Source organism: Lacerta agilis, chromosome 1, assembly GCF_009819535.1.
Source record: "Lacerta agilis isolate rLacAgi1 chromosome 1, rLacAgi1.pri, whole genome shotgun sequence".
NCBI lineage: Eukaryota > Metazoa > Chordata > Lepidosauria > Squamata > Lacertidae > Lacerta > Lacerta agilis.
The window spans coordinates 123,189,363-123,216,023 of NC_046312.1; the positions used below are offsets into that span (position 1 = coordinate 123,189,363).

At 41.8% G+C, this 26,661-nt stretch overlaps 2 protein-coding genes across 5 annotated transcripts in view; both read right to left on the bottom strand.

Annotated features, from left to right (window-relative positions):
- Positions 1-34: 34 nt before the first annotated feature.
- Positions 35-18,056, bottom strand: TMEM237 (transmembrane protein 237). Of its 4 annotated transcripts, XM_033169686.1 has the most exons (14): positions 18,021-18,056; positions 14,468-14,499; positions 14,230-14,240; positions 13,683-13,739; positions 11,962-11,988; positions 9,984-10,097; positions 9,003-9,096; positions 7,808-7,971; positions 6,521-6,644; positions 5,640-5,831; positions 4,146-4,219; positions 3,598-3,691; positions 1,924-2,045; positions 35-1,088 (listed from the first exon to the last, which is right to left on the bottom strand). In XM_033169686.1, exons 1-14 carry the CDS (start codon positions 18,039-18,041, stop codon positions 1,021-1,023), a joined length of 1,194 nt encoding a protein of 397 aa, XP_033025577.1. In that variant the 5' UTR covers positions 18,042-18,056; the 3' UTR covers positions 35-1,020. The 4 variants fall into 4 exon arrangements, with proteins under 4 accessions (XP_033025577.1, XP_033025585.1, XP_033025601.1 ...); XM_033169694.1 differs by lacking the exon at positions 11,962-11,988; XM_033169710.1 differs by lacking the exon at positions 5,640-5,831.
- A 5,643-nt stretch (positions 18,057-23,699) lies between these two features.
- The window catches only part of MPP4 (membrane palmitoylated protein 4), a 32,776-nt gene continuing 29,814 nt past the window's right edge, over positions 23,700-26,661 (bottom strand). Inside the window, exons 18-20 of the mRNA XM_033151556.1 lie at positions 26,551-26,659; positions 25,553-25,687; positions 23,700-24,136 (exon numbers count right to left, since the gene is read on the bottom strand). Of these exons, the coding sequence (XP_033007447.1) occupies positions 23,945-24,136; positions 25,553-25,687; positions 26,551-26,659 (436 nt within the window). The 3' untranslated portion in view covers positions 23,700-23,944. The remainder of the gene's footprint in view (positions 24,137-25,552; positions 25,688-26,550; positions 26,660-26,661) is intronic.

Genomic DNA, 26,661 nt, shown 5'->3' on the forward strand with positions numbered 1-26,661 from the left:
TCAACTATATTCTTCCAAATATAAGGCACATTAATTAAAAGAGTTGATTTTTTTTATTTGCACAAATGTTTAAATTTTACAATGTTGTACAAGAGGTAGACTTAGAGAACACTTATTTTAAAAACCAATTTGGAGTTTCAAAATCAGTGATATCATGAGGGAAGCTTAAGAATTGGCAGAGTCTCTATTTCTGCTTACACTTCCAACTACATTTGAAATACAAGTTATTAGTTCTTCATTTGTATGAAACATTTGTGTAAGTACATTATACCATAAGGGAACCTACCCAACCCAACAAATTAAATTGGGAGTACACATTTAACTGGAATTGGTCATGATATGAAACAATGAACTTCTGAAATCTATAATTCCAAGTAATGCAATAATAACTCTGTAAGAACTGGTAAACAAATTTATATAGTTGTTTAGCTAGATTTATAAATTAAGCACTACAATACAAACATGGTTTATGAGTGCCAGCAGCTGTGACTATGGAGCAGCACAAATTTGTAAAGACATTTTGCAAACTTTTTAATGAGTTATTTATGCTGCTGAAACTAATGATTTAAATATGCATTTTAATTCCTGATTTAATTCTTTAAAGACAAATTGGCACTAAAATTGTTGTAATATTTTGAATGTCAATGTGCTCGCAATTCTGTGAAAATATGGCTACCAAAATGCAGATTATTAAAAGGGAAGAAATGTGCTACAAAGAACGTTCTCTTATTCTTTTAAGTTTCCTGTTCCACGTGTCTCCTTGCATTAGTTGCATTAGCAAAACTAGATATTCAGAGAGTAATTTTAGAATATTCCTAAGGAAAAAGTAAACTTTGACACTGTCCTACCATTTAAAAAACTATTGACGTTTTAAAATAAACATAATTATAAGAGTTATGCAAAAAACCCACAACCCTATACAATGCAAAAATACATTTTAAATATAAAAAGTATTAAACAGAAATACAAATAGATAATACTAAGCCATCATAACAATTGTTTTTGAAGAGGGTCTCTGTGCTATGAAGACACTTTGGCTTCTTTATCTGGTGGGGGATATTCTTCTACTTCAGCATTAAACATCAGTTCTGCAAGAAAAGGCAAAACAGTAGGGAACATTAAAATACAGTTGAAAACATACAATTTTCGTCAGCATCAAACTCTGAATGCCCCTTATGTGTCTTAGCATTTGCTCTAAACCTCTAGCCTACAGGCCTAACGAGGGCCAGCAAAGGTCATTGTGATATTTACCCCAAACCAGACAGACCCACCCCACACCGTGACATCGGGTATGGGGCAGGTAAGCTGGTGCAACGTAGTAAACAGGAGCTTAAAAGTGTGCTTCTGACTGATCACTGGCATGAGGGCTCACAACAGTGATCAGATGATCGGCACCAACAGCAACCCCCTTTTGAAGTTGCCCATTTGTAGGCATGGTTTGGATTCAAACCACCGGCAAACAGATTTGAATCCAAGCTGTGCCTGCAAATGGATAAAGTGGGGATTGCTGTCAGCACTGATCCGTGCTGTCTTTTGAAGTTGCCGCCTGACGTAAGGTAACTGACCAAGTGGCTGGATCCACCCTGCCTCAATTGAAGTGGCCTGGAGGGAAGTCAAGATCAGGACTCCTGATCTAATGTGGTACTCTCAAGGTGGTACTGTACAGCTGTTTCCCCCCCCCAACCACCCTGCACTTTCTTCTTTTCCCCAAACCATCACAATAATCTTTCCGGTTTCCCTGTGTTCTGCTACCTCCAAACTGCAGTTGTTCCTTTCCTTGTAGCTTGCAGTCTACAGTGCTACCCTAAAATTCCCTGGATCTCAAACAGGTCTGGGAAAGAAAGGGCAATTTGCCCAAGAAGAAATCTACGATGGAGATTTTGCACGGTTTATGAATCACAATGGACCACCCCTGTCTTTTACCTTCACTGTGATCTAACTGGGGCCGGTAGGATAAGAAGAGCCAGGAGATCCCAACAAGAAGAGCTATCACGAGATTCACCACAATCCAGGGCTGAAGAATTTGTTCCTCTGCACCCGAGGTCCTGGGGGTGAAAGGGGGGAGGGTGAGACATGCACTTATGGCTAAACTACATTTGACAGCATCAGTTCTGCTTGCTTAACACCATAAATGTAAAGTGTGAAATGCCCTTTGAGCAAAAAGTTGAGTTATAAATCTATAGAAATCAAATTGGTTTGCATTCTATCTTTAAGCACCTACTTACCTATCTAGTGACAGTTATGATAAAAATTTGGTAAAGTGTTAAATGCTACAAAATAGGTGTTGCTCAGAGACAAATTAGACATGAAGGCAGCAGTTCCATGAACAGAGAAAGGAGGGTAAGGGGGTACAATAGCAACTGGAAAAGGGGATCCCCTGTGCCCACTACATTTCTCCTTTTTATCCACTGACGTCACTTCCAGTATCCTGGAGCTCAGCTGAGGAGTGCTCAGCAAGAGAAGTTTGCAAACGGAAGCTGTGGGTAACAGAAGAGCTCTGCATTCCTCAACCACATTTTACTGCTAAAATTGGATCCTGCCTCCCACTTTCGACTACAGTAGGCTCAAAACATATGTGATTGATTTGATTTGATTTTTACCCCCCCCCCCAATTGGGCTGAGTTGCCCCAGCCACTCTGGGTGGCTTCCAACAAAATTTGATTAAATTTGTTTACTGCCCTTCATCTGAAGATCACAGGACAATTCACAACATGAAAACTTGTGCACATTCAGCTTTACGCGTGTGACAAGAAAAGGGGAGCAGAGTTCTGGGGGAAATGACTTTAGCAATCCCACCCACCACTGAATCCTGAATGTTACCCCCCCCCTCCCCACATAAGTTGCGGGCTTACTGTATTACATATGGAACCAATTCTATTATGTCTAGTCTGCCTTGCTGATGGCTTTATAAGAACACAGTCTTCTAGTACTTCGGCCATCCATCTCTAGGCCACCATGGTCCACTGGCCAAAATTAATTAGGAAACATTTACTATGGGGAAACATTGACCACCATGTTGGCGTTAATACTGTACTAAAAGTCCTTGTAATAATCACATGTTGCTGGCAATCTAGAAGAGGGTTGCAAGATCTACTCACTAACCCCTTGCCACAACCTGGAATACTGCTGCTACTTCAAATTTTGTCCTGTTGTTGGACAGAGATTTAAACTGGTTCCAATTTAGAATTATATTATCATAAGCTTATCTATCACCTGAATATTAACCATAATTTGGGTTTTGACAGGTGTAAACTGCTGGCATCTTACACAAGAATATTTCTGATAAATCTAGAGGCCTGAAATCTGCGCAAACCCTTCATTCTATACAAACTATCAAGCTTCCATGTGTTTCAATAAATGAACAAACGGAGTCACAGAAGCAACATTATGGGCGGGATTCAATAATTAACTGCCAGATTCGCAACTTTTGGTGCAGCAATGCATTATCTAACACCTTCATTTCCTAGTAAAATAACCAGCAGAGCAAATCAACTGATTGTGTATTACATCACATACCATATTACGAAGATATTTGTGCTGCCCAATACAAAAGTCAAAGTAGTTGATCTTTTAGAAGAAAAAACCCACAATTCCTACCAGAGGCTACCATTCTCCGAAGGTGGTGTATACAGGTGAATCCTGTCACTCGTCATTTGCTGGCTCAGAGACAAGATGAGAGCAGCAAAGTACACTGAGAAAAATGAATGCAATTAGTAACATTTGCTGATTTTTCAAAGTCATATTATTGTGAAATTCACCACTGTCTTCAAAGTCCTGCATTTATTATGTAGGTCTCCCTCTTCACCACCACAAAACCAGTCATATTTCCTGTCTATCCACCCACCAAGTTCATGTGTGTCCTGTGCTGATTTTCTATTTGTTTCTTTATATATATATATTTCTTCTGCATTCGGATCAAGGAAATGGATTGTTTCAAGAGCAATTCACCACCCTAATTTACTGAGTTTTATAGAAAACACAACAGTATTTTTCTCTCTCATATATCTCACTTTTCTATGGAAATCTACTCAAATATTTCAAAACAAAGGACATGAAGGAAATCCTGCTTAAAGGCAGTAATGAAGTTGTAACAAAGACACATACAACTAGTAGTTTTGCAAGGCAAACTGTGACGTCTTACTTACTGAAAGAGGCAATTGCTGCTGGGTCCAAGGTAAGGAAGCCTCGTACAGCTACTGATGCTTTAGCCAAGTCAATCCTAGATATGAAACAGGGTTTGTTTAAAACTGAGTACAACGTGACATCAAGTGAATCAATGCTGTGTATTTTACTCTGATATGCAGCAATCCAGTCCCCGAGGAAGTCAAAGACGAAACTCCATTGATTTAAAAGGAACCGGGTTGCACCCTTAAGTCCCAATCTTAGGAACTGTTGTTCCAGTAAATAAGTGGCATAATTACTACTTCATCAGTGCATAGTCATGCTCTGGCCAGTGACATAAGCTAAACCCAATTTCACTACAGTGCAGAAACGTGAGTCATTGGTACCATGAAAACAGGAGCTTCTGTGGTCAGATGTTTAAGATGGCATTACTCAATGCTCCTGGCAGAGCTGAGAAATGGGAGGAAACATCAGAGCACAATGGAGATGTGGCAAGACTTGGAGGCAGTTCACATACATAGCATCTTAAAGGCCACCCAAGTGCCGGTTGCGTCAAGCCAACCCATAGGGATTATTGCAACAATACCTGTCTACAGTATAAGCTCTTTAATAATTTCTGCACACAATTTATTTTCACTGCAAAGGTGACTTTTGAAGGAAGCCATTAGCATTTGTTTGCTGACTTTGTTTATTAATTAAATTTTTTATACTGCCCTTCATCCGAGGATCACAGGGCAGACTGCACTATAAAAACAGAAAACACATGTCAGGGAACTGTCCCCGATGCTCTCCGGAGCATTACAGAGGGCTCTCCGGATGTTACAGAGAGCGCCAGTCCCATCTTGCCACCAGCTCCTCCTCTGGTAGCGAGAGGAGCGGCGAGATGTCCAGTGAGGTGTTGGAGAGTTCACAGGGGAAAGGGAGTAGAGAGTCCCAGCACTCCCACAGTCCCGAGGGCGATACAGGGGGAACGCAATTTCCGTCGCCCCACAGATGTCGTGGGGTGAAAAGAAAGGATGGAAGGCGGGGTTTTCATATTCCGAAACGCTTTTGTTGGGGTCAGAACCAGAAGGGGCCATTCCCGGATTCTGACACCGCTTGATACAGACATGAACTTTTTAGCTCTGCACTGTACATACCGTAGTTTGCACAATAAAATCCTTAAAGGAAACAGTGGAGTTGTGGCTGCTTACTCATGAGCAACTAACTGAGAACCTTACAACACAGTAACAAACAAAAGCAATACCCACCCTGCTAGTTTAAAAGGCTATATAGATTGTTTAATTAGCCAAAAGCTGGGGAGAAGAGGGATATTTTTCTGCCTGGCGCCTAAAGATATGTAACGAAGGTGCCAGGCAAGCCTCCATGGGGAGAGCATTCCACAAGCAGGGAGCCACTGATTTAAATTTCAGAAGTTAGGTTATCCCTGTCCAGACAGGGGCGCAGCCAGGTCACCAGCTAAAGGTGATGGTGGGCAAGAATTGCCGCAAGGGTAGAGAAATGCATGAAAATTGTACCTGTCGAAAGCTGAAACTGTGCTAATTGTAAGCAGAAGATAAAGGAGACACTGAGCAGGATAAGCCAACGTCTTGTATTGCTGCAGCAAGTTGGAGACAGTCGACAGCTGGTTTCCTGCCAGAACATAAATCACTATGATGTTCCAAACAGCATAGCCAGCAAGGAAGCCATGAGTAAATAGTCCAATCACCCTAGATGAATGAGATCATAATAAAATAAAAGTTTAAGCCCACACAAATCCCAAGAGTTAAAACAGTTAGGGTCCAACAGGTTTGAAAAGGGGGAAATTGCCTTTTATTACTTCACTTTCTAAAGTATGCATCTTTTCTCAACTTGGTTTAACAATGCATTCAACCACAAAGAAACACCAGCTTTTGCTCCTAAGTTTTAAGTTTCTTAATATATTTTTATAGCTACAACCCAAAATAAAAGTTTGTAGTTAATCATCATCGCGTATGACAATTGGTCTAGTTGGAATGGCAAGGAATAATTTATTGCTAGAGACCAATACTGCTTAATGCTCCTACAGTTCACTGAAGGAATTCACATGAAGTGTACAAATGAACTGTTGTGTATAGCTGGACCCACTGTGCAGAATACCCATCTCTATTTCGCTGTTTGTATACTTAGCACTCAAGCTTGCCTCAAGCTTGAATCATTCTCTGTTTGATACATCATTGAAAAAATCCCCTACTTTGGGAAATTCTCTGAAGTTACATTAGTTGGTGTTACCTTGTATATATTGTATGCCACTTGACTCTGAATGAAGATACAATTTAGTAGCTATATAAAGTGTTGTACTAATCAAATTATTAGCCTGTCGTGTTGCTTTTCAGGTTGCCATACTTTAAATGTCAGCCAAGTGAGACAAACCTCATACCTAAAACCACGATGGACGGAGAGTGCCACGTCTTTGGTTGTCCAAGAAGCCCTCATCTCCATGAATACATCAATGTTTTCAGTGGTTTTAATTAAATCTTTGCGGTCAGCTGCCTGGAAACGCCCTTCGGAGAGAAAGTTTAAGTAATTGTAAAGATAATCACTGCTAGTGCTACATTTTCCACCAATTCACAGTAGTAGCATCAGTGTGTTTTTTGGAATGAGACCCTGCACTGGAATGGCATTAACTTCTTTCCTTACTATTTGTTGTTGTTGTTGTTGTTCAGTCGTTCAGTCGTGTCCGACTCTTCGTGACCCCATGGACCAGAGCACGCCAGGCACGCCTATCCTTCACTGCCTCTCGCAGTTTGGCCAAACTCATGTTAGTAGCTTCAAGAACACTGTCCAACCATCTCATCCTCTGTCGTCCCCTTCTCCTTGTGCCCTCCATCTTTCCCAGCATCAGGGTCTTTTCTAGGGATTCTTCTCTTCTCATGAGGTGGCCAAAGTACTGGAGCCTCAACTTCAGGATCTGTCCTTCTAGTGAGTACTCAGGGCTGATTTCTTTGAGAATGGATAGGTTTGATCTTCTTGCAGTCCATGGGACTCTCAAGAGTCTCCTCCAGCACCATAATTCAAAAGCATCAATTCTACGGCGATCAGCCTTCTTTATGGTCCAGCTCTCACTTCCGTACATTACTACTCCTTACTATACCAAGGTGTAATCTTTTGCTCACTTACATTTGTAAATCCATTGCACTAAGTAAACACACATAGGGTGGCACTGTGGGGCTTTTTAAACCTTTCAAAGTTTTGTTTATTCCCGTTTTTTCCATAAAAAATAATCAAGTAAAAAGGAAACAAAATAGAAAATTATTTCCAGTAGCACCTTAGAGACCAACTGAGTTTGTTCTTGGTATGAGCTTTCGTGTGCATGCACACTTCTTCAGATACCCAAGTAAAAAGGGTTTGCCTGGCAGTCTTTTGTTTCTGCTAGACTTCTCTAAAATTCACCATAAAAACATAGTCTGAAGCTGCTGAAGCCACTGCTTCTGCCAGGTTGCAAGATCAAATGAGCGTAACACAAAATATCCTATCTTCAGCAAAAGCATGGATTAGAAAGCATATCTTCTGATTTAAAAACAACTGTGTGTTATTGTAATACTAAGGCTTACATTTTATTATGATTTTTATTAAAGTTTTTTTCATATTACAGTATGAAAAAGGAAAGTTTTAATGTAAATTAAAAAAAATAAAATGTAAATTAAAAAAATTAAGTAAGACTTACGATTTTTTTCAACGAACACCTTGCTAATAGGCTGGCTAACACCAACTGGAACAGAAAACACAGAAAAAACGGGATGCTGCTCTGAGCTTTTTACTTGCTCATCTTCAATTATATCTTCTTCCTCCACACCCAATTCGTTGGCACTTTCTGCGGGTCGAGTTTTCCTATAATTAAAAAGAAAGAGAAAGAAAAATATGACAATTCTCCTTTTAGGCTACTGACTAAGGCAGCAATCCTAAACTCACTTATACAGGAGTAAGCCGCATTGAAGTCAATGGGGTATGTATAGGATTGCCCTGCAAGGTCACATCAACAACACGTTTACTGATATTATTATCAACCATCATGGGACCTATGATCCACATGGAAGGCCCTGTTAGTGCTACCTCCGCTAGATGCTACTCAGTTGGTGCTGACCTGCGAAAGGGCATTTTGGGTGGCAGTTGTTTGTTTGTATAGAGCCCTCTATAGTTAGGTGTGTCGGTCTCCCTTGCTATTAATGTCCAGGAGGAATTTAAAAGCATTCTTCTCCAACCCAAGCATTTGATGCTTAAAATATGCTGCTCCTGGCAACCTTGAAATTATTAGCTGTGAGGGCATGTGACTATTTTTCAATGTCCTTCATGTTTTTAAAGATTTGTTTTTATTTTTAATGGTACTGTTCTGCTACTTTTCTTGTTTGCCCACCTGAGGCAGAAATTTAATAAGCAACGATAATAGTATTTGAAGTGACGTGATCAGCATCAGGGCTAGCATCTGATCTGAAGCATTGGCCCTTTGACATCTCTGATTGGAAGCTTTTGGTGTCCAGTGTATCTGTATCATCATCATCATCATCATCATCATCATTTCTTAAATTTTTACACCGCCCTATACCCACAGATCTCTCAGGGCACAATATAAAAACACAAAACACATAATAAAACAAGAACAAACCCAACAGTACCCGAGTGTAGCGGTGATCTGCTACGTTAGCACACAGAAAATACCAACTTTCCTTATTTCAGCTTGTCCATTTTTAGACTCGTTCTGGGTTATTTGTGCCATTATCAGTTGATGGCGAAGGACTATTTAATTCTTAGCTTAGTCAGTTCCTTGCAATTGCATGATCTGTTTTATGTTTTGCTAGGCCATGGTCTAAAGGGGTTGTTCAGCTGTGGAAGGGTAGAAAGTAACTCAGACTAGAAGCTCTCACTTTACTCTTTTCCGCTGTTTACGAGTCACTGTTTCTTCAGCCGGTGGAGGGTCCACGCCATTTCCGTTCTGTTCCATGAAAGATGTCTCGGACTCTGAAGATTTAAAACAAAAAACGCCACAATCTGTATTGCAGGCCGCCATAACTTGATGCCCAGAGAAGGGTGTGACAAGAGTATTTAAAACATCACAAACAAATTTGATTATCTGCTTCCTTTACTCCAAAGAGCTCAAGGCAATGTACACTGTTCTCCTGTGCCCCCATTTCCTCCTCACAATAACCCTGTAAGAAAGCTTAGGCTGAGAGATGTTTTCATGGCTGGGTCTTCCCGGTCCACATCTAACACTCTAATCACTACGTCACATTCTCTCTCTAGATACAAATACCATAGAAACAATTTATAATCCAATGCTAAAATAAAGTCATATTTACTTGATGTGTGCTTCATGATAAGATTCCCAGTTTAGTACCATTTTGTTTTACCAGAGTCATGAGCGCAATAGGCACCCCCAGTCTACCTGAAGGAGCATCTCCACCCCTTTCGTTCTGCCCGGACACTGAGGTCCAGCTCCAAGGGTCTTCTGGCAGTTCCCTCACTGCAAGAAGTGAGGTTACAGGGAACCAGGCAGAGGGCCTTCTCGGTAGTGGTGCCCGCCCTGTGGACCGCCCTCCCATCAGATGTACCCGGCTCTTCCTCCAAGGAACTCACAAGCTACATTTGAGCAACTCCACAGCGCCAAGGCTGAAAAATGCTCAAAGCTGTCCAACTAAGCATTATGGCTAAGTTGGGATTTCAACTTGGGTTTTATATGACCAGCCACAGAACCACAGTGACTTACTTATATTCTCTGCCGGTTCCCCTACCCCACCTGCCATTCTCTCCTTCTGTCTTCTTCAGTTCTATTAGCATCTTTTAAATACCCATCAGGGACATTTTACACTACTACAGAAATCTTAAACAGATGGCAGTTTTCAGAATACCTGTAGGCACCTTCTTTTTCTTCCGTTTCCTCTGAGGTGGTACATCCTGGGCTTCAGATGTCAGGGGGTCACTGCCTTCAGATGGCGGGCGGACAGCTTCTTGAACAGCACCATCTAAAAAGCAGGATCAAAAAGTGACGTCAATCAACACCTTAAACACTTCCTTGATCTTCTTGTATTGACTGTAAGCATTTATCTTCTACCTACTGCATAGTTATCTAAACAGTTCATGGGAACAATTACCACCTGACTGGGTTTTTAACAGGTGCATGCGGACCTAAATATGTCCATAATATTTTCTTAGGCTTACAGATTAGATCAGGGTTTCCCAAACATGCGTCTCCAGCCGTTTTCGGACTACATTTCCCATCATCACTGACCACTGGCCCTGCTAGTTAGGGATGGTGGTTGTAGTCCAAAAACAGCTGGAGACCCACATTTGGGAAACCCTGCATTAGAGCTTGTAAGGGGGACTGAAGCAATTGATGTCTTGTGAATGGGTTTAAGGAAGTGACAGGGTGCATTGCAACTGTTGTGTGTGACTCCTTCTAGAGCTGCCTGAGTTGAAATCCTAACAATAGGCAGGACGAGGTTTGTGAGACCGGCAGAGGAAAATAGTTTTTGCAGGCGAGATTTTTACCCAAAACCTATGGGGGCATAACTCTATATTGCAGTGCAGCTACTTATAATAACCCAATGGATCTTTCTCCATTGCAAAAGTGCCCTTTGGGGAGGATACATTGCAACACAGGGTGGCGGAAGAAGGAAAGAGCATAGCATTCCCCCTGCCAACCATTTGCCCTCTAAAAGTTAAAGAGTTTGGAGGGGCTTTCTTCCTGCCAGTGGCCAAATGACACAGTATGCTGTAAACTAGCAGTGGGAAAGCTGTGGCCTCTAGATCTTGCTAGACTCTAACTTCCATTTGCCTCGGTCAGCATGGCTCATACTCCAGGATTATGGAAGTTGTAGTCCAGCAATACTTGAAGGGCCAAAGGTTCCCCACCTCGCCATAAACTATGGCTTAGCCCAAACAGCCAATGCATGCTGCTGAATCTGACTGCACTTTGGCTTCAGACCATGGTTTGCTCAGAGCAAAACAAACCGTGAGTGCTGGTCTGGAGGTTGCAGGAAGCAAAGACTCAAGGTTTGTTGCTCCCGCTAGGGAAGGAGTGAAGTAGGAGCTATTCAACAGAATGCACTAGCATGCTACCAGTTCACGGTTATCCATGGTTTATCATTTTGACTGAAAGTGGCTATTGTTTCACACTCATGTTTACCTAGCAAACAGACCCCATGGAGAGAAAAACAGCTAAAGGAGAAAGGGGGGTGTTTCAGAAGAAGTGGCTGATAGGGGAAGGGTTTTAAGTACTGTACTCCCTTCTCTGTAGCAAAATGTCCACAACAGTGTAATGTTTGACTATATTCTTGAGATGGAATATAATTATGTACCAATTTAAAGATGAAGCCAATCGGAAGCACATTTGATGGAAAGTCCATGAAGCCACTCCAAAGAGGTTATTTTACAAACGTAATGTGCTTTCTCATTTTGTATTTTTCTGTTGTGAACCACCCTGGGATCTTTAGCCGAAGGATGGTATACAAATTTAATTAATTAATAAATAATAATAATAATAATAATGTGAATAATTTTAAAATCAGCATTTAACTCTGGTCTGAGTAATTTGTATGTTTGGAATATGGTAACGCTCCATATAATCTGTCAAATTGCTGTCCAGTTCTATGTATTTCTACTCAGAAGAGTCCTGCTGAGTTTAACAGTGCTTATGAACAGATCACAAAGAAAGCTAACTTTTGCTCTTCCGCCACATTACACTAGATTAGTTTCTATAATGAATTTCAAAACCAGCACAATACGGCAATTAAAAAGGCATCTTTTAAAAAGTATTAGTCTTATTGTTCAATGTATGAACAATGAGTGGGGGGGGGAAGACTCAAAAGCAGATGCAGTGTGACTCACTGTCTAGTTCCAAGTGACCGAGATGCTCTGAAAGGACAAAAATAAGAGAAAAGTAGGGGCGGGGGGAGGGGGGAGAACCCAGTTATTTCACGACTCTGCCAGGATATACTGTTCTACATAAAAAATGGAAGATTACAAGCAATCTAGGTCAATAGATTCCAAGTAGTACACAGCCACACAAGAGGTACCATATCTCACAAGCCCTCAACTGGAAATGTGACAGCCAGAACTGGTGAGATATAGGAGAACAGATCTGGATATAGCAGTCTTTACCCTATATTCATATTATCCTTGGTATAAAAGGCCTGTAAGTCCCCAAGACCTGACTGTTTCCAGCTGGGTGATTCTAGCTTGCTCAGCAGGTTACATGATGCTGGAATTTTCTGTCAAGAACACCAAGGCCTGGTTTGCACTGAACACCAAGCCAAACTATGCCTTAGCATGAAGATACAAGTGTACTGATGCGTATATAGAAAAGCTCATGGTCTGTTCAGATTCAGAACAAAACAAAGCACAATCCTGGGTTTACCTACAACGATAAGCCAAATTATAGTTTAAATCCTGGTAGCACAGCAGGAACATGGGAAGAGCAAAGCACAAACAATTTTCTAAATATGCGCCAGCATGCTTGCTTGTTCAGGGTGAGCATCACTTGTGAACCGAGCCAAAGTCCATTGTTTAACCAAGACCGAAGACCGCATCACACACTCTGACGAAGACAGATGATTTTAGCTAGTCTGGGTTGCAACTGGTAAAATTAACCTGGTCTTTGAGGAGATACATGTTTGTTTTCACTGTGGAAACAAAATAAAAAAATTCCTTCCAGTAGCACCTTAGAGACCAACTAAGCTTGTTCTTGGTATGAGCTTTCGTGTGCATGCACACTTCTTCAGATACCTGTGGATGTAACTGATTTAATTTAAAGATGATTCGGTTAGTACCATGTGCACTTCCTGCATACAAAAATGCTCAAAAAGGAAACTGTAAATAAGCTGTGAAGCATACACACACACATACACACAAATGATTATGGAAAGAATTCAATAATTGCGCAAATAGAGTTGACTTGATGCATTACCTGAATCTGTAACTGCATTCAGAGACCATGATTTGCTTGCTTTTACACATAATACTTGCTTAACTGAGTCAATAAACCTGGAGCTGCTTCTGTCCATTGAATGGTTTCTGGCTTTATTTGTTTTTATTTATTTGCTATTACATTTATACTCCACTCTTCCACCCAAAGGAGCCCAGGGTAGCAGACAGTAGATTCTTCAAGGCAGATAATTCATGTACAGAGCCAGTGTGGTGTAGTGGTTAAGAGCGGTAGACTCGTTATCTGGGGAACCGGGTTCGTGTCTCCGCTCCTTCACATGCAGCTGCTGGGTGACCTTGGGCTAGTCACACTTCTCTGAAGTCTCTCAGCCCCACTCACCTCACAGAGTGTTTGTTGTGGGGGAGGAAGGGAAAGGAGAATGTGAGCCGCTTTGAGACTCCTTCGGGTAGTGAAAAGCAGGATATCAAATCCAAACTCTTCTCTTCTTCTTCTTCTAGATGGGAGTTCCTACTAAATTTGCAGAGCTCTGATTAGCACAATCCAAGCTAACTAGCCATGCATAAATTATGCTGCCTGTCAAACTGTATGCACTGCAATAGCCAGTAGTCTATATGCTGTCCATCTAAAATCCACTGTACTGTTCTCAATCAAAACAGCCTCTTACCTAGTGAGCTTTTCCCCTTGGCCTTTTTCTTTTTTTGGCGACCAAGAGGAATTTCATCTGGAGTAAACAAAACAAAACAAAACACCAAATAATTTGTTAGATATCTGAGACAAGGTGCAATAATAGTCATACCTAGCATTTGTATAGCATCACTGGGCATTCAAAGGGGTTCACATGCATTATCTAGCTGTAAACCTTATAACCATCCTAAAGATAATCTGGGCTAGAACATCCTATCCATTTTTCTGTGTTCTTACTCTAGGAGATTCTTTTTTTAAAAAAAACCCAACAACAACCCTGCAACCATTTTAATTACTCAACAGTTACTGTAATTTCTGCTGCAGTCTTAAATTACTACCCCACTACAGCAACATCTGTGATTATTCCAGCACAGAAATCTGCACCCGCTCCAACCAGATGACAGAAGGCAATAGTTTTTTTTAAAATAAAATCTAAGCAAAACCTATCCAACTGATAACCACAGAAAATTTACACAAGAAAGAGTTTTGTGCAAATAATCTAGCTGTTTAGTAACAAATTAACTCACCTTGGTTTCCACTTCACAGCAAAGCAAGTTGTCAAAGAAGTTAGGAAGAAATATAAAAGAAAGAGCACTATTAACTTCAGAACAGATGGCAATCCAAAACTGTTTAAATTCTCCCACCTAACAGGTATGGCTGTAACATTTAGACATCAAGAAGCCTTTGGACTAGGGGGATTTCTAGCTTTCCCTGAGAGTTATTTTTACGATCCAATTTTTCCAGCAGTTAATCATTTAATCTTACCTTGGCACTGGTGGGAGAACCCGTGGCGGACACTGAAATAAAAACATAAATATATTTATATTGAAAACAGCTGTTCTCTTAACACATATCCAGCACAATGTAACCGATGAAGCAATATGTGATAGCTACAGCCAGGCCAACACATATTTACTGAGATGCAAGCATACATCATCTCTTTTAAAATCACTGCCTAGAAGTTTACTACTGTTGTTTATTAATTTCAATCTTGTCTATCTACCACAAGAAACAACAAGGCACTTTATTGATTAATGAATACAAAATACAGAAGAAGCCAAAACTAAATGCATAAATGAAACAGCAGTTAAGACACAATTTCTGAGCTGGAGCAAAAGTTACAATAAATTCACAGCCGTAAACACATTTACTCCAACACACATCTATCCGGTGGGGCTTACCCCCCAAGTAAGAGTGTCTAGGACATGTGTCAATATTCTAGAATACCCCACCTAGCCCCCTAAAATAATTTTTACTGCCTTTCTGTACTAGCACCAATATGGATGCCGTATCTAATCCAAACAGCTCCTATATGCACCATGTTTCGAAATACAATACAAATTATTTTTTGTTACCAGGTTATAACGGAAGTTCAGTCTGTATACCTGATAATCTCAGTGACACAGCTTAAGACTCAGACCTGTTATTACATTAACTGAAGCAAAGGAAAGAGTTTTTTAAAAATAATAATAATCAGATAAAGTCTTTATCTCAATAAATAGCCTAAGAATAACAACTGAAAATAAAACTCACCACTTGCTTCTTCCCCATTTCATTTAAAGTAAGATTTCATGCAACTGACACAAAACAATCTCCTATACCAACAATGACCTGTGTTAATTCTGTACTAAAAATATCCAATATCCTGGATTAGCTGGAAGTGAACCATTGCCCCACATGATTGAGGGCATGACAACGATTTCATTAAAGTTGTTTTGCTGCTGATGCCAAATAGCATCTTATTATTTCAAATTTAACAACCTGATCCCATCTCTCTAAAGTAATGCTCCCCAACGCTAATCTCAGCGTAATTTGTAGGAGTAAAAGTGGCAGAACTGGATTTAGGCCCCCCCCCCCTCTCTCTCTCTCTCTTTTTTTTTTTTGCTCCAAGAGCTCTTTAATTCTAACATGAATTACCGGTAACATCATGCTTTGTTTCTGTATTGAAAACCAAAACACATGACTCATCTGCACTGAATTTACCAGCGCCTAGATCCTCAGATTACTCCAGCAGCGTAAATGCAACTGAAACTAAAGGGGCTTACAGTAAGACTACAGTATTGGCACGGCTACTAAATGGACTTATAACAGTGTGCAGTATTCTTAACAGATAGAGGTGGGCATTAAGGTTTCAATTATTAGGTACACCTATTTGGATAGATTGATTTCCTTCTGAGGGTTGAGCTGCAACTGACAAAATGGGGGAAAAACCCCATAATATATGGTTGTTGCAAGATGTAGTAAGATAAACTGCAGGAGAAATGAGGGTGAAGAAGAGGTGCTTTGAAAATGCGGACAAATTTTCCTTGGCTGTCACTATGCTTTCAAGTACAGTGGCTGTGAAAACAGAAAAAGTGTTTATTACCCAGGCATTACTCTTAATTTTCCAAGAGGTCAAAAGCAGGGGTCAGCAACCTAAGGCCCATGGGCCGGAAGCAGCCCGCAGAGGTCATTTGACCGGCCCACGAGCCACCCCTGAACCGAGGTGCCTGCTCTCGCGCTGCGCTAAACTGGTGCATCTACGCAGACACCGAAAATTGTGGGTGCACGCACTCACACGTGCGCGTGATCCGGCCCACAGAGGGATCTCCGTGGGACCGATCCGGCCCAGGCAAGATAAACTTTGCTGACCCTGGTCAAAAGGTATGGGACACTGGCGAGAGTCTGGACTCTGAGTGGAGACACACAAGTTCAGATCACTTACTCAGCTGTGAAGCTCACTGGGTCACCTTAGGCCAGCCACAATCTCTCAGCCTAACCTATTTTACACGGTTGTTTGGAGGATAAAAATTGGATAAAACATGCCGACCACCTCAAACCCTCTTTGGAGGAAGAAGTAGGATATATATGCGCAACCTATCTATTAGACTTATTATAAACCACTTCACAACCAGAAATGACCAGAGTGGTGTCTAAAGGAATAAATTAAACAAAGCAGTTCTAGAGTAGCATCATTAGCCCACTTATGACCATGAAGGCTGGGGAGAAAAATGGAAGGGGAGAATTGTCCCTCAAAAAATAAAACCACAAAACTGGAAGCCGACATTAGAGACACTTATCAAGAGGCATGCCAACCCAGGGTCTTCTCAGAGTGAGTCTTCCAAGAATCTGGTTTAAACAGATTAGGGATACAACATACATGCATATCATATATGCACACACATATGCATTGCAGGGGGTTGGACTAGATTCTTAAGATTTAGTGTCAGGAGTATAACGTATTCCTGGACACCGCAGAGTTAGACGCAGACTTTTCTGGAAGCTTCTGGCTGTTGTGTAATTGACTGGACAGCACAACGCAGGAACTCAGCAACTCACTGGATAACTATATACAGCATTTATTGATTGAAGCAACTAGTATCCATAAGTTACTATTTACAGACTTTATAAAATAAAAGAAACAAAACATAAAATCTTTTCCTCTCTGTCTCTCTCTCTCTATACTGACCACTTTCCACATCAACACCTGACCACACACTAACCACACAGACTCTCACACGGAGCTGAGTCTTTAGGAACTTCATTGACCAATCACAGGTCGTTGCTAAGGGTCTGAGAGAGAGCAGATCTGGGCTTTCTGCCAACTAGTTAATTGCTTGGAGATAGACAGCTGCATTTCTGCACTTAGGCAACTCTGAAATCTCTAACATAGATGACTGTCAAGGTCCCTAGTCTGATTCTATGAACCACAACATCAAATGAGGACTTGTACACATGGGCGTATTAACATCTCAGCAACCGGTGTCAGCTGCTGCCTCATAGGACGGCACACCATTCAGAGAGACTTTGTAACACATTCAGACGTTCACACAGCAAGATGGCAGGAGCCCAGTCTCAACCTGCAGGTTCCCCATTCCCAAAATAAAAATAACTTCCATTGGGTAGCGGGGCGGGGGGGGGGGGGAGAGACGACGACACAACAGGAGCAACTGCTCCCGGGAAACAATGCAAAACAACAGAAACAAAACACCTAAGAACGGATTGATCCCAAGACCGTTACAAGGGTTTCCGGATTATAAAGTGATGTAGATTGTGTCCTCCTGAGGCAAGGCTAGTCTTGAGATAGAGGGCCCCCCCCCCTCCCCAGCCCTTCATCCTCCTGCAGAGGGAAGCGGGATTTCTCCCTCCTCCTCGCCCGCTTTTCCAAGCAGAGGGAAGGGGGCAGCTTCCCCTCCATTCGCTCCAGATTCGGGGCTTAGCGAGAACAGAGAAAAGGCTGCTGCTCAGGCACAGCAAGAGGCGGGCGGGAGCGAGCGAGCGAGCGAGAGGCCCTCAGGGCGGGCTTCCCAGGCCCGGCGCCGCGTCCCCTCTCCCTCACCGGGCGGGAGGAGATCTCCATGGCGCGCCGGGCGGGCGGCGTCTACACAGCGACAGGCCCCGCCGCCGCCGGCGCCCTCAGGGCCGCGCCCGGTCGCCTAGGCGCTGGGCCGGAGACGCCGAGGGAAGAGGCGGAGGAGGGAGCCGTTTCCGGGCGGAGAAGAGGGAGGGAAGACGGAGCTCCGCCCGCCGCGCCCCATACTCCCCCCGGGCCCGACGGGGATGTGGCTCTGCTTTTTTGCCTTGCCGAAGCGCCCGCCTTTCCCTGCCTCTCCAGGCGTCGTGTGAGAGGAAAGATATACAGTATATATACATACCTTCCAACATTTATCCCATGGAAAGAAGGACGTCCTATTCCAAAACCATCATCATCATCCCATCCATTCCAAAGCGCCCGCCTTTCCTTGCCTCTCCAGGCATCGTGTCAGAGGGAAAATTTTATACATATCCCCTAACATTTCTCCCATGGAAATAGAGACTTTCTATTTCTATTATTATTATTATTATTATTATTATTATTATTATTATTATTAGAAAATTTTATACATATCCCCTAACATTTCTCCCATGGAAATAGAGACTTTCTATTATTATTATTATTATTATTATTATTATTATTATTATTATTATTATTATTAGAAAATTTTATACATATCCCCTAACATTTCTCCCATGGAAATAGAGACATCCTATTTATTATTATTATCAATTATTATTATTATTACCCCACCCATTCCAAAGCACCCGCCTCTCCCTGCCTCTCCAGGCGTCCTTTCAGAGGGGAAATTATATACATACCCGCCAACATTTCTCCCATGGAAATAGAGACATCCTATTATTATTATTATTACTATTATTATTATTATTCATATACCCCACCCATCTGACTGGGTTGCCCCACTCTGGGCAGCTTCCCACATATATAAAAACATCATAAAACATTAAAAAGAAAAGAAAAAAAACCTTCCCTATACAGGGCTGGCTCCAGATGTCAGCTGATGGTTGTATATGGTAGTTACTTATCTACTTGGCTCTGGGGTCACATAACTCCATAGCCTCCAACGTTTCTCCCATGAAAATAGGGGTGTCCTAAGGAAAAGCAGGATCAAATCAGAAACCCGGACAGCTTCTGTAAATCTGGGACTGTCCCTGGAAAATAGGGACACTTGGAGGTCTGAAATAAATTAAACTTTGGTGGGACTTGAAGGATGCAGTGCTGCAGCTTTTAGTTCAATCCTGAATTCCCATCTCTTGCAGCCATTTGGGCCTGCAGTCCGGGATGATGGGAACCGGTGGTGTGCAGTCAATGGACTAGACTAGTCCCCTAAATGTTCCTGGTAAATTAGAGTATTAAAGTGTTAAAACCTGGAGCCTCCTTCCCAAAGCTTAGGATTCTTCTGCCCAGCTTTGGGAGGCACAATGCTCTCACACGCGACATCCACCCCCCCAATCACATTCACACGGAGAACACATTGTAGTTGTCTAACCTGAAGGTTACAAAAGCTAGTCATAAAGAACACAGAACCATATCGTACTGAGTGGGGCATTTTCATGTGCTCTGCCATTAGCAGTTTTGTCGTTTCCTATATGCAATGATATGACCCTCCATGCCCGAACTATGCCATGACACTGAACTGCAGGGAGACGGCCGATGAGAAAGAGGCTGTTCCTAAAATGAAGTGGTCTGTTCTCTGCAGAAAAAAAGCCATCAACCTCAGAGTGAAGGGGACAGTTCCATGTAGCTAATTATGCTTTTAATGTTTAATGCTTTTGTGCTTTCTTTAAGCTTGCTTAAATATAGTCTTAAATATATTTGTGTATTATTCACAGCATTGCAATATTTCTCTGTATTGCTTAATACTACAAGCCTCTGTAAAGACACGAGGGGCCCCTTTCTTGGCGGTCAGCCAGAATTGCCAAGGCTAAGATAAGAACTGTCTGGGCTAGAACAAAGCACCTTAGAGGAATAGATGGTATCTGACACCAGTTAAGATAGCTAAGATGAATTCTAAAATGTCGGATGTGTGTTGGAAATGTAAATCTACGAAAGGTACCTTTTTTCATATGTGGTGGTCATGTCCTGGGGTAAATGCTTTCTGGGATAAGATTTATAATGAGCTTAAAAAGGTAATGAAAGTTACCTTTAGTAAGAAGCCAGAGGCATTTCTCTTGAGCATGACCAATGAAGAGATACCCAGTCAGGATAGAGTGTTTTTTATGTATGCCACAACAGCGGCTAGAATTTTATTGGCAAGAACTTGGAAGGGTGAAGAGATTCCAACAGTGGAAGAATGGCAGGTGAAGCTAATGGACTATATGGAACTCGCTGAACTGACCGCTAGAATCCGAGACCAGAGGGAGGAGAAGGTGTCGCAGGATTGGAAGAAATATAAGGATTATTTACTTAAATGTGTAAAATTGAATATTTGAATATTTGAGCAGAATTATTTAGAAGAATCGGCTTTAGCAGGTTAATGTTAGTAAAAATTGTTTAGAATAATTTTTTTTGTTGTGAATGAATTAATGGTGTAAGGATTCTTTAAGATATTGATTATAAGTTATGATTTATATTGGATTAAATAAATCTAAAGAGTATTAAGAGATTTGGTAAATGTTATCGGAAAAAGATATAAAGTTACCTAAAGAGTATATATGAATTTAAAGGCAGTGGAGGGAATAGGGGAAGTCCCCTAATAGAGAAGTTAGAAATAAGAAAAATACAAAGATAATTGGTTGTTAAGGTTTGTATATGTTTTTTCTTTGTTTGTTGTTATTGTTATTGTTGTTATTTTGTTTATTGTTTATTATGTATTGTGTTGTTATTATGTTTATGCTTATGTAATGTTTTTTCTTTGTTTTATTGGAAAATAATAAAAAATCTTAAAAACAAAAACAAAAACAAAGCACCTTAGAGGAGTTTTGAAACTGTCTATTAATACACAAGAAACAGAAGCAGAGACCTTTGAAGAATGGAATGTGTCTATAATATTGAGCCTAAGAGCTAGTCTTATTAATTAATCGTATTAGAAGCATCAAGCTTGTTAGAGTTATGTACCTTTGCTATGTATTGCTTTATTGATTATACCCTTTGTATTCTAAAAGCCTAATGCAATAATTATTGCCAGTTAATTGATGTTATGCTTTCTTGTTGATTGGCAGTCACACATGTCCTATGAATGCTTCAATAGACAATGGGGATCTGTTTGCTTGCTAGCTAGGTTCTATGTTGCCATATTTCTGGGAACCTTGCCAGGTACACATTCCCAGACTGGAGGGTGAGCTAGGGAGGCTTTGGGAGGCTGTACTCCTAGAGAACATGTGAACCTTGAGCCAATTTTCGGTTTCCTATAATTCACGTGTTTTCCCGTAAGTCACATGTCCTTGTCATGAATTAAGTTTCAAATTCCTGTTGTATCTATAAAAGGAATGCACGCTAGTCTCTCCGTGTTCAGTTGGCGAATTAAATTCCCCTGCACCACTTCATTTCATTTCTTTTGCTTTGCCTTTGCTTTGCATATGCAATTCAAAATAAACCTGTTGTATCCTGCATGGTGTTTGCCTCTTTGTGTTCATGCTCCAGCACTCAAGAGCTCAAGAGCCCAAGAATGGTCTTACATTTCGAGAAGTGGGGGAAATCTGTCCCGAGGAAGAAGACAATCAAGCCATTGCTGAGGAGTGGGCCATTTCCAAAGGTCTCCGTACCAGTGTGGTGGTCTGCAGGTGCTTAGGGCTTTGGGCAAATGGTTATCGTGGGGGATGGCGAATTGTCACTCTCGAATACCAGTGCCAGACTCCAGGAGGAGAGTGGCATTGCCTAGAAACCCACACCAACAGCACAAGAGGGAGATATCAGCAGGCTTGGGGAAACCTCAAGGCTTGCAAAAGTAGAACAAGCTTTTAGGGAAAGAATAAAGAAGGGGAGGGGAACATGGTGGCTGGAAGCATTTTCTTGCAGGTCCCCTCTAAATTAAGCCTAAGATGCTGGACTTCCGCTAGGTGTGTTCAGTGGCCACAAGATTCACCTAATATCTGTCTCGGTTGATTTGGGAAGCAACTGTTTCAGGGCCAGTTCGACTGATCTGGGACAGAATGTGACCTGCTAAAAACAAGCTCAGTTCCACCCCCTTCCCCATTCACTACAGTGGGCAAATTTTAAGTTTTTGTACAGGTGGTGTAAAATTTACGGGCTTAACAGCTCCTCCAGAATGGATTAGATCTGCCAAACTATGGGTGGGTATATTCAGAGCTTGCAGGGAACCTTTGCATCTGATTCTTTAGATCAAGGAAAAAATGGCTTTAACTTTTGCATATTCTGCCAGAATTGGATGTTGTTTGCAGGCATTTTCCTTCATGCTTCTGAGAGGATGAAGTCTAGCAAATGTCAGAATAGCTCACCGTTCTGAACTTCTTGGGAGCGGGATAAAAATAGTGGTGCTGGTGATTGTGGTAATACTACTAGCTACAGTGACTCTTTCTTTCAGTCTTTTAAACTATTATTTTATGAGGGCACTCTCAGATTGTTATTTCTGGGTAGGATTTAAATCACATACCAGAAAACTCAGGTTGTGCAATTAAAGTTGGTTTGAAACTCTTTTGCAACAAAGAAAATTGAACCTTTTGTGGTAAGTGACGAGAAAATTCCCTGGAAGTATGGGGTGACACTTGGTTAATGCAATGCTGTGTAACCTCCGGACAAATAATTCAGAATGATGCTCAATAAATATAGGACGCATCCAATTTCCCCGCAAGCTTTGCACAAATAATAAAACAGGTTACTTAGAAGTGACTTAAGAGTTGCCACCCCTCTGCTTATGCAGGGAAAGTCAACAGAAGCAGCCAAACTGCCAGTAAGAATGGTGGGGTTAAAAAAACTTTTGGGGTTCTACAAATTTCTGCACCCTTCACTGCTCTCCTGGCATCTGAGGACTCTAGTTGCGACTGGATGTCATTTTGTGGCTGCTGGTGAGTCAAAAAGCTGGTGAGTAGGCGAGCCTCCAAATTCTGAATGGGAACAAATTTCTTGCATCCTTGTTATTTAAAAAATGGGGTCTGCCCATTGTGAGGGCCTAGGTAGTGCCACAGGCTTTGGCTGAGTGATGTGAGCTGCTTTGCTTCTCTCCTAGCCTGAAAGTGGGGAGGTGGGAAGAGATGTGTGGCAGAATAGTGGCTCTTTCCAGCCCTCTTGGCTTCAACCATCAACTGCCTTCCTATTCTGGAAGGGGAAGAAACAAATGTGGCCAAGCCAGGTGAGGTTTGGCAATCTTCCCAGGGATGCTCTTGACCTCAGTCTTTGGGTCCAGGCTGCAAGAAAACCATAGCCCAAGTCCCCTGCCCAAAATGGCACCTCGGCCCAGCCCACTCAAAAGATGTAAAATTCAAATGGTGTCACAAAAGCTCAGGCATGCACGAGCGAGGCCAGAACTCTGCTTGCCAGTTCTCCACTGTCATGTTGGCAGACTGCAATTCTTGCCATAAATCAATAACAAAGACTGCCCCCAACTCAAAATCACTGGAGAATTAACTGTTGGATGGATCCTTGAATTTTTTGACTATGGGGGGGGGGAAGCAATCAAAAATCAAAATGCCACAAAATTCAAAAGAATTTATGATTAGATTAATGCAGCTGGCTCACACAAATAAATAAATGCAACAAAATATATTCTTTTATTATTCTTAACCATTATATTCTTACACTACAACGAAGCAGTATAATTTTTTTTGGGTAGAAAATTAATGTTACTGAACATACAATGCTTAAGAACGCCACACCAAACATGAATTTTATCTTGCAATAGCTTTTTGCCTAATCCTCTCCAAAAATTCCCTGCGAAGAATGAGATATTCTCTCTGGCAATCCCAGCATTACGGTTATTAATGCTGTGAGACATGAACTATCATTTTTGTGGAACTGTCTAGCTCTGATCATTATGGCTGATTTTCTGAGCATATCCACGTTGCCGGGACCCACTGCGGTTCATCTTGTGCTCGGCGCACAGCAGACAGTAGCTGCATGCAAGCCTCCTGTAAGTTGTCGTTCACAATCACGTGATCGAAGAACTGACCAAACTGAGCTTCCATTTTCTTAGCTGACTCTTCCATCTCCTGCAGATCTTCTTCCTATAGAGAGCAAAGCAACAAGGAGCTAAAAGCAGAACTTAAGAGACATGGCGAATAATGGCTTATCTCAAGGCCGACAGGGTGACTGCTCCAAACATTTCTCAAGGTAAGAAGTCAGTTAGAAGAGTTTGGATTTGATATCCCGCTTTATCACTACCCGAAGGAGTCTCAAAGCGGCTCACATTCTCCTTTCCCTTCCTCCCCCACAACAAACACTCTGTGAGGTGAGTGGGGCTGAGAGACTTCAGAGAAGTGTGACTAGCCCAAGGTCACCCAGCAGCTGCATGTGGAGGAGAGAAGACACGAACCCGGTTCCCCAGATTACGAGTCTACCGCTCTTAACCACTACACCACACTGGCTCTTCGAAAGAAAGAAAACTGCACGGTGTTTATAGGGCAGATCAGTGTACACTGTGCCTGTGTAAAAATTGTAACTTGGTGTAAATAAAATCCATAAACCTTCGACGTATCCATAAAGAGATAAGAGTCCAGTTGTACTTCAAAATCGTTCATGAACTACAACTTCCATTCTGCTTTTCAATATAATGCATCAGCTGAATAGAGTGCTAATCTAATGCCCATTTTGACAGTTGTGTTCTTCACGAGTCCAGTAATACAGAATACCGGTAAGCATTTGTGCTAATACGCAGTTTATAGCACCTCCACATGGGGCTGTCTACTTGGCTGCCGTGATTAGTGTGGTTGTGGAAACCCCATCTGAACCCCTGCAAATCACACAAACCGCAATTGCTGAATGAAATTGTGGAGCTGGCTTTCACAAATGGCACCTCCATACAGGTGCTGCTGGGTTGGAAGCCATTGGGTACTCCATCCTAAACACTCTCCCTGCTGTTGTGTTTGAACTGGACTCAAGGGGAAAAAATGGAAGAGCTGAATATTGGAGAAGGGAGACACAGAAAACAAGGTTCTCATGCTGGGTAGGCTACAAAGAGGGAGGCAGAACCGTATTTCTCCTCCTCCTCCCATCTGACCGGGCTTCCTCAGTCACTCTGGGTGGCTCCCAACAAAATATTCAAAACACAATCAACCTCTAAATGTCAGATTTCTTTTACTCCCACAATGCTGACCCAAAGAGGTATACACTGGTTTTTAAAAAACATGTTATGTGATAAATATGAGGCTTTTAAAAAGTTAAAGAGTACCAGTACATGAAGCAGTGGACTTGGATTAACTGACTTCACATCTCACTTCCAGCTTATCAGGATAATTTTAGGGATTTCACTATTTCAGAGTTGTCGTCCCCCCCCCCAATATCATCTATAAAATTGAAATGATTCTCTTCCTCGCAGCATGGATTTGAAGATATTTTGCATACAAAGGCATATCAAGGAGGTAGCTGGGTTTCACATCACATCTCATCAATCCACCCCCACCTCTCTCCTCCCCTCCTCTCACCTTAAATTTCATATTCACATAGTAGTCTGTGATCATCCGAGCATTTTTCCGGGACTGCTTCATACAGCTCAAGCTTGATGGCTTAATAAATATAATGTAGGGCTTCAGTTCATGAGTACGAGCCAGGTGAATATTCTGCAAGATAAAAATACAATACAGAAAAAAAAAAAACCATGGCCATTTCAGCTTGATGCCTTGCATTCACACAAGATAAATACATTTATCTTTTTCAGGTTTTATTCTGATTAAAAATAGCTGTATATTTAAAAGACAGAGGCTACAATTCAAATATGCATTTGCACTGACTTCAACAGAACTGGATCTACCCTCTCTGCACTTTACAGTCATTAAAGAACGCCTGCGACAAAAAAATAATATTACTGACCATTCATAGCCCAGGCATCCTTTGGTAGCAATGCCATATTAATTTTCAAACAGAATTAAATCATGATTAAGGGTAAAGGGACCCCTGACCGTTAGGTCCAGTCGCGGACGACTGGGGTTGCAGCGCTCATCTCGCTTTATTGGCCGAGGGAGCCGGCGTACAGCTTCTGGGTCATGTGGCCAGCATGACTAAGCCGCTTCTGGTGAAACAGAGCAGCGCATGGAAACACTGTTTACCTTCCCGCCGGAGCGGTACCTATTTATCTACTTGCACTTTGACGTGCTTTCGAACTGCTAGGTTGGCAGGAGCAGGGGCCGAGCAACAGGAGCTCACCCCGTCGCAGGGATTCGAACCGCCAACCTTCTGATCAGCAAGCCCTAGGCTCTGTGGTTTAGACCACAACGCCACCTGCGTCCCTTAAATCATGATTGCCGACGTATAATTTTATACATGGATATTACTCACCCCAGCCTTGTCATATTTGGATTTTATTTGTGCTCCAGACCACCTGTGTTTCAAATTTCATTTCAGATTCTCCCTAGCCCCCAAATACATAACCAAGGAGCTTTGCACATGACCTGCAGACAGTAACATTATTTTCTTCATGACTCACCTGAGGCTCTAAGTCCACTATACAGATCTTCCCTTCATCAAGCACTGCGCGCACAGCATCAATGCTCGTGCCATAGAGATTCCCCTTGTACTCTCCATACTCCATCATTCT